Genomic DNA, 9208 nt, shown 5'->3' on the forward strand with positions numbered 1-9208 from the left:
TTTTTGATTGTAATAAGATTCGTATATCCCCACGAAACTTATCCAATAATCATCGCAATATTATTAAAATACATACTTATTACTTTCAACCGCATTCATAAGCCACATAGATTTACTGCTCTCTGAATAGTATTGGTCATATTAGATATGGTGGTTAGTAGTGTTAATTTAATACTTATGTGGATGTAACTAAATATTATGGGCAATCTCTTCACTTCTAGTTAAATTATTGGTTAATTGTATGTATACTTTGTTTAACCACTGGTTAAAAATCTTTGGTTATCTATCACTTATAGAAGCAATTTTTTTACTTTTTTTACAATCAACTGATGATTAAGAAAAATTCGAATTCCACATTTAAATAAAAGTATTCAATTGCTTTAACTAACCTGTATCATTCGTAAGATTCTGTATTAAAAAACGGTTTCAGTATACATGATATCATTATTATAAAGTATATTTAAAAAGCTTTTCATCTACCAATAAAAATGTTCAGATAAATCAGTAATAATTCAATCACATTTTATATTTTCATTCGACTCACATATACCATATATTGTATTAAAGTTAATGGTGAAATAATTAACAATAGATCACTTTAAATATGCAATAATTCAGTATTCATAAATTATAAATTTACTTTGATTTATCGCACATAAAATTTTGACAAATCCAAAAAAATACAACGATACAACGCATATATCATATCACTCATAGACATGTCATAACTATTAGAACGGCCTTAAAATGCACTATGCAGGCATTTGGCAATCACGCCTTTATCTATAACATTAAAGCTTTTGAATTTTGATCGTTCAACTTCATAGAAGTATATAAACTATAAACTTTCAAATATTTGCTAACATTAGGCAACTTCAAAAAATTTAGGTTAAAATTGCTAGCTCTTCAACTTAGTTTGCCTACATAGTTTATTAAGTTCTACTGAGCACCACTTGAGTAAGCCAAATAAATTATAATATATCGTTTTATATATAAGAATGTAAACTAAAGCAGTTTAATTTTTATTAAAGCATTAAAAAATTAAAAAACACTTAAATCAAATAAACAATTTCATCTTGAAAATATTTCGCTCATATGAGCTCAATTAAAGCTCAATTAGTCGGTACGTACCGTGAAAACTTAAGTTAAAGCGAAATACACAGGCAGGTTTAGTTGTGCATTTCGCTTTGGCTATAGTTCGCTTAAGTTTTTACGATACGTGCGGATTAACTGAGCCTATAAGATAATTGTCCTTAAATTAAAATTTAATTTAATATTAATCACTTCAGTAAACTCACCTGAAATGCATATCGTACTCCATCCCAAATTGTTATTGGCATCTCTCCAGACATTCGTGCCCCTAGTAGGTCCCAGTTTGTATAATTTTGTATATATTCAACCAAACCAGCTGGAGTGATTTCATGTAATCCCGTTAAATGAAAATCAGATGGAAAACCATTGAGGAAGGTGATGTTGTGTCCACTTGAAAAAAATATAATTAAACTTTATATTATTTAATTCCTCAGTATTAATTTGTAGCTTAAGTGTTAATGTGTTATATTTCATCAAGTTTATATATAGAGTATATTAAGAATTATTTGAAGATATGAAATCATTTTATTTACTTCATCATTGTATGAAAAAAATATTACTTTCTGATTCAAAACTCTCAACAGACAGTTAAATCTCTAAGCTCTCAACAAATATACTCCGTTCTATTCATATCAATCGTAATAACATTAATTAAGTTTAAACTTATCACTTTCATCCTCAAAAATAATGAATAGACTTGCTTTTCCCTAAGTAATCCAAACCTCCTTAAATGTTCTAATAAAAATATAGCTTTATGCAACACGTCTTTGAGTACTCGTCTAAAAGATTACCATAGATTTAGAACTACATATTAGTTCTAAAGGTTACAGAATGGTCTCTTCATAAACTGTTCAAATAACATAAGTTAATATACGTACTTTATGTGAATTGAATATATCAATAAATCATAGCAGTTAATTTAAATACCTAGATAATTTGTATAAATCAATCACGTGCGCCTATATTAAATTAATTAAATTAATGACAATAAAAAGACAAAAGTTAAAATGATTTTATAGTATGCCTCGAAAAGTGATATAGACCAGTGTTTCTCAACCCAAGATGTACTGCTTAGCGAAAGAATATATGTTTTATAAGGACCTATAACATATTCAATGTACAGGAACCGGTACCGAAGACCGGTTCATAAATTAATATCATATAAAAGGCTAAACTATAATTGCATATTTTAAGGACCGATGATGTTATTAACAGATCAAAGATTTAAGAAACCTCATCTAGACTAATCTGTACAAAAAAAAACAATTGTACCAACAGTCATTTAAAAGTTGTCTCAATAAAAGATATAGTGAACTCTGGTGTTTTGGATTATTTGACCACAACTGCATACAGACGAAAAGCTACGGAGAGACTACGTGTTTAAAGATGATGATGAGGATGATGATGTACAGTAATTAATGACCAATAAAATATTTACTAAATACATATTGAAGAAAATTTTACTTTTCTTTCAGATAATACAGAAAAGAAAAAGATATAGGAAAGGATTTTATTTTTGCAACATAGTTTGCAATGCACCCTGTATTTTCTAGTACTTAAATTACAAATTAAAAAATGTCAAACTTTCAATATGAAGCGTCAGCTTAATGACACACAATTTTAGGAATTTAAGTAAATCGATCAGCGAAACTAATTGGTTTTTTGTTATTGCAATGAATTGATTGATAAATTGAATGATAGTCGAGTCAATAACATGATGACTATGTGAAGCACCCACAAATACGACGTAAAATTCTTTTCCGAATACAAAAATATTATTATAGGAATTAAATAATAAAGCTTAGTTATTAAAACTTTTTTTTTTGGAAAATTATTGTTAATAATGCTTTGGAATGTCACCTTAAAATATATAATTTTTGAAAATCAATTTTTGGGTTATTACGACAATATCACCTCCAATTTTTATAGTACTGTCATCAACTGGACAAACTGAATTAAGCTATAGAATTCATCAATGGAAAATGTGAACCTACCGATATAAGTAAAGATCTGATGTGAGTTTCATAACTCACTGAAAACTTTAGCCATTACATTTGGATGCAAGTAAAAACCCTAAATTAATATAACGGCACTGAGCCACTGTTTGATACTTTTGTATCTTCAGAATGCGTACTTAAATATTACGCATTAAAATATGTTTATATAAACAATCTGAATCTGGGTCAATGCCCACATTTCATTTGACACCAATGCTGCAAAGGAAAACAAAATTGTTTTCTTTAAAACTGTAACACTTTTGAGATATTTGATTGATGGATATAAACATCATCTTCCGGCTACTGACGCCGAAGCTAAAGACGCTGACGAGGTGCTTTAGCAAATAGAAGCTCCAATTCTATTGGTTGGAGGAAAAGACGCTTCTAGAAAATTCTCAGGAATTTTAGAAGCTGTGTTCTAATTGGATAAAACCCAATTTCGTAATCAAAACAATAACTTCAGTTATTGAAGAATAAAACCTCAACAGTCAGTCTAGTTCAAGCATTCGAGAAGTCACCATTTAAACCTTACCTATTCGGAAAAATATAACTTGTAATATATATCTTTAATATAATAAATAAAAATATTTTTTTTAAAAATTAAAACTCGTGACGAATAAATTTAATTTGCATTACTACACCTACCTTATTCAACTCATATAGTACCTTTCATTCATTACTTATTTCGGCTTCTATAAAACGTTTTAAGTTTAAAAACCTTACTTTAAATGTGAGCGTCAAAAACTATTTGGATCTGTTAATTACAGCGTTCTGAAAATTTATAAGTGTGAAAGCCTTATCTTAACAAGAAATAGAAAAAAAACATACTGATTCAAGTCAGAATGGTTCATTAAATATAGCTGCATTAATTCAATGGATTTACATAATATATGATCCATCTATGTCAGCAATATGAAAATATAAAACAAAATTAAATTAAATAAAACTATGGTATTTAATAGAGTGATTTTGAACAGTTGTGAATAGCAACAACAAAATTTGTATTTGTTTTTAATTAATTGAAATTTTGACTGACCATAACAAAAGGTATGTTTTCGTTCTAAAATAATAGGTACATCAAGTGAATTTGTTAATGGAAAGTTCATTAACAAAACACCAAAAAAATGTGCGAACATACAAGTCAAGTATGGCTTTATCTTAGTTGGCTAATGAGCAGTGACTCTAAGTTTATAATTTGTCAGGGCACGAGTTCAATCCTTGGTACTTGCATAATACATTCGTACTTATAAAATTATGAATGAATAATTCAATATAAGATATAATTTCAAGATTATTGATGATGGATATTTGGCATTATAACAATGATTTTGAAAATGAGCTTTTTTGCGATGTCTATAAGCCGTTGCGTTTCTAAATTTTAAGTTTGCATTTAAACTTGAAATTTTTTCTTTATTAAGATATATAGATACTAACAACAATTTTAGTAACTTGACTATATATTCCAAATATATATATATATATATGTCTCCAAATTTTGAACACGAAGTCCAAGTTGGGTCAAAACTACAAAAACCCACTCGTTTAGTACACTCATTTAGATGCCTTGCCAGAAGGAATACATGAGTGATAAATCAGCTTGCTTGTACAGTGCTCTTAACATACTTCCTTCACAGGCCTCCGAATTTTTCAAATATGTCAGTGTTATCGAGAATACAGAATATGAACTGTTTGAGTAGACTTATGCCAATGCCAAAAGCCTGAAGTAATTTAAACAACTCATTCGAAAGAATAACAAGACGTAATCAGACTATTCGGTCTTAATATAACTGAACGGATATTATTCCATAATTCCTTAATAGCAATTGGTCCTATAAACTACGTTCCTCAAAAATGAGACACCTGCAAATTCTGTAAAATGCGAAATATAACTTTCTTGCTAAGAATCGTATGACAGTAGGACGCTTTATACAAACTATGGTACAATCAACCAATACAGAAATGAATGGGAACGGAACATACCTCCATTCGCTGGAGACTACCATCTGTGGTACACGGGTGGCTCCAAAACGATGGAAGGTGTGGGTGCGGGAGTATACGGAGTAAAACCTAAAGAGGAAATATTTGCGAGTATGAGTAAAGAAAACTCAGTTTTTTAGGCTGAAGTACACGCAAAAAAACTATGTCTCAGGATATATAAAGGAAAACCTGTCACATGAAAAAACATATATAGCTTTTCTGACAGTAAATTGGCACTCCTAGCACTACGCTCACCTCGAGTAACCTCAAACCTAGTGTGGGAATGCCTTTTAATTCTCAAAAAACTAGCTGAAAAGAACAATGTCCACTTAATATGGATTCCAGGGCACAGCGGATTGGAGGGAAACGAAAAAGCAGATAAACTAGAGAGAAAAGGGGCGGCCTCATATTATATTGAGCCACAATCATTCTGCGGTCCTTCGTGGAGCTTTTTCAAACTTAAAACTAATGAGTGACTGGAAAGAGCAGCTCAGACTGATTGGGATAATACAATTACCTGCAGACAAGCAAAAGAATCCATGCCGTTTCGATCAAAAGCCAGAACTAGGGAGCTACTTATGCTGATAAGAAGTAGTATCCGACTTGTCACAGGATTCCTCACTGGGCACTGCGGAGTTAAAAAGCATTTATCGAATCTAGGTATTACTAGAGACGATAGCTGCTGACTTTGTGGCGAAGAAGAGGAAACAGCAGAACACATTTTGTGTCACTGTGATAGTCTTGCCAGACTCAGACTTCGGTACTTATCCATTTATCCATATAGTAGCTTTTTCCTTAAATCCTAATAACTATAATATCTAGTATGAATTAAATCCAAATGTGGTATTGAAAATTTTAATAAGATGTAAATTGTCATAAATATATAAATAGTTTAAATCCAAAAAAACTTAATAATAAATATCTAAAATCAGTAGACCATAAAAATATTCAGAGAATAATATTATGTGTATAAAACGCTGCTTTTCAATTTTATTTTTGATATAACTCTTTTTTGGCACTTTAAATTATCCTTAACACAAATATCAAATAAAGCTCTATGTTTTAGGCTGTATGTTTTCTATCCCCAAAGGATATATTTTAAATTACATATCAGTGTATTTCATTTATATTTTTTTTTCAGACTCAAACTCTTAATTAATGAACTTAATGATCTTTTTGGGGCCATAAAATTCAAAATGTATCACACTTAAGTTGGATGGATTATATCAACTTTCACGCGGAATATTTTATTATTTATTTGTGCACTCACCGGTCTATTAACCCTTTTGCCAGTTCCCAAAAAGGAATTTTATGTGATTTTGTGCCTCCCATGGTAACCATTAAAATGTCAGCCGTCATCGTGCTGCCAATACAAAGGATTAAAACCAAGCCAAAGTAATTAAACGTCATGCTGAAATAAAAAAAAATTAATTAATTTAATTTTTTCTGCTATTGGAAATAATAAATAGTATAAAATTCGTCGAATATTTCATCACACCTTTTAGAGGAAACAAAACAAAAGTTGTAAAAAAACTGCCGCAATTTGGAATAAGTTACTGATACTTATAGATTTTTTATAATTTAAAAAAAAAACGCAAATATATAAATTATTTTATTTGCTAATTTCTATTTCATGTATTTTTATTTTAGTTTTTTTTTTTTTATTTTTGTGTAATTATATGAAAATTTAAAATGACGCGACAGTGTAGATTTGCGGCAGAATTTTAATGATAGGGGCAGTGCCATTTGTATAAGTTCTGCACAACTCATTAAGTGGCAACTCATTTCCGAAAATGGATCTAACGATCACTTACCGCCACTTACTGGGTTGTTCAATTGTTGTGACGCAAGGACTGTTTTCGACAGAAATCAATACTTGGGCAAAGACCGGAGCTCATGTAAAGTCAAAAATGTTGTGCGAGGCTTCAATTAACTTTTGTGGACATGCAACGAATTTTTCCATTTGATATGCAATCTGAAATACTGAATACTAGTTTTGCACTCTGATAATTTTGAGTGCAATTAACTAATTTGAAAAACAGACAAATAATTCCACATACCATATGCCACATACCAGATACCAGATACCAGGTACCAAAAGTGCCTATTCGAAAAGTGGAAAACCGTAAACAACATTTTATTCGTATCTGTTGGAAAAATCAAATTTAGTTTTTGTGAAACGACCATGACCATTTTCGAACTCTTAATGTTTTTTTTTATTCATATGAATTTCCATTTAGTTGGTAATTAAAATTTAATTCTAAGCCTGTATTTGTTTATTATGGTCATTTGGTATTATACGATCGTTAAATCGATAGATATAGCATATCATGTATGTTAGCAGGTTCAAGGGGGCAAAGCGTTCTTAAAATTGTTGCACTTGCAACATTTTTCTTTGATTAAACTTGTTTTTTTTTTTGTAATTAAACTGAAGCAAAATTTGAAGCAAATTTACACCGATTAAGTTTTTCAAATAAAATATAATTTGTGTTGCTTTAAACAATTTATTTATTGCAGAAAAAACTAAAATCATAATTGATATGAGTAGAAATCAGACTTATTACTTAAACAACCTTTGCAACACGACTCTAATAGGAATGTGTCAAATTTAAAAAAAAAAATTGAAGAATATAATGATCCAAGGAAATTATTAATTAGAGTAAATCATATTTTATTTATATCCACCGAGATCCGTAATACCCAGATAAAGCATTTGCACTTTCGGAAGTCAACTGGTATCCAGCGAAATTCATATACCGTTTGCGATAGGTAAATCTTGATTCAATCTACATTAACTCTCGATCTCAACTCTAGATTATTCAATCTAAAGTAATCTGATATTTTTTGTAATTTTATTAGTAGGCATTTATATTTTCCATAAATATATAAATATATATGCCGAATAAAGACACACTTTATTTGTAAAGTCACACAACACAGCTGTCAGTTTCAGGGTAATCTTGCTACTCTAGCAATATATCTATAGTTTTATAAATTAATATCGAGTGTTAACCATTCGCACCAGAATGGTTCCAAATTTATTTTATCTCCTTCAAAATATGCTCCTTCTGAAGCGATATACATATGCCAACCCAATCTTCCATACACTTTTCGTGGGCCCGTGCAGATATGGCTTTTAGTTTCTTCAGCGAATTCTCTTTTACCGATTCAATCGACTCAAAACGCTTCCCACGAAGGGGCAATTTGAGTTTCGGGAACAGGAAAAAGTCGCACGGCGCCAGATCTGGCAAATATAGTGCCTGAGCGATGACAGTGGTGCCGTGTTTGATCAGAAAATCAACCAAAAAGACAAAAATTGCGCCCATAGTAAAAATCGCTAAATGCACTTGAGGTAATCTCACATTAACAGCTGCTGTAAACTAACTAATGGACCGATGGCGCTCAAATTTGTACCATATATCAAGAAAGAGTGTACCAACATAACAAAACAAAAAGGTTTATTACTTAAGGAGTAGTTAACAAATAACAATATCCGGATACTTTTTGAGCAGAAGGTATATATTTAATTAAAGTTTTTAAAAACAAAAATATAGAAAAAAAAATAACATAATATTAATATAAAACAAGGATCTTCTATTACTAAACTTTTACAAATAGATTAATATTGTAAAACTGTGATAATTATAATTTTTTTACATTTTTCCTTATTGGCTATCCAAGTTCCAAGTACTTCAGTAAGTTTGTTAGGTTAGGTAGGTTAGGTTATATCGGCGATCCCAAGGGATCCCCTTAGGCCAATAAGCCCATTGTGTTACCGTATAATCAAAAACTCTGGGGTCACAACCACTTAGGAGGTCTTGCTGTTCGTCAAAATCCTTAAAAAAAGAAACCCCTATAGTGGTAAGGCGACGCCGTGCATGTGATGGTCAGAAACATACCAGATGAGAGTTTCTTAACTGAAAAGAATTTTTAAGAAAATTTTTTCAAATGCTTAAACCGGAAGCTTTGCTAATTTTGAACATATTGTCACAAACTAGGCAATATTTCCAATTTCTGTTGATTTTTATTCTTTTGGCTTCTGGTTCCATCGATTTCAATAATTTAAATAAATTATGGTTTTAAAATTTTATAAATAAATAAATATTGAATGCTAAATTTTTGAATCCAAAGCTCAGGTGTAT

The 9208-nt window shown here is 30.3% G+C and overlaps 1 protein-coding gene across 1 annotated transcript in view; it reads right to left on the reverse strand.

The window, feature by feature from the left end:
- The window catches only part of LOC119675077, an 8234-nt gene extending 1764 nt beyond the window's left edge, over nt 1–6470 (reverse strand). Inside the window, exons 1-2 of the mRNA XM_038086264.1 lie at nt 6337–6470; nt 1299–1482 (exon numbers count right to left, since the gene is read on the reverse strand). Coding sequence (XP_037942192.1) covers nt 1299–1482; nt 6337–6425 — 273 coding nt within the window. The 5' untranslated portion in view covers nt 6426–6470. The remainder of the gene's footprint in view (nt 1–1298; nt 1483–6336) is intronic.
- Nucleotides 6471–9208: the final 2738 nt, after the last annotated feature.

Source organism: Teleopsis dalmanni, chromosome 2 (assembly GCF_002237135.1).
Source record: "Teleopsis dalmanni isolate 2A chromosome 2, ASM223713v2, whole genome shotgun sequence".
In the NCBI taxonomy this organism is placed as follows: Eukaryota; Metazoa; Arthropoda; class Insecta; order Diptera; family Diopsidae; genus Teleopsis; species Teleopsis dalmanni.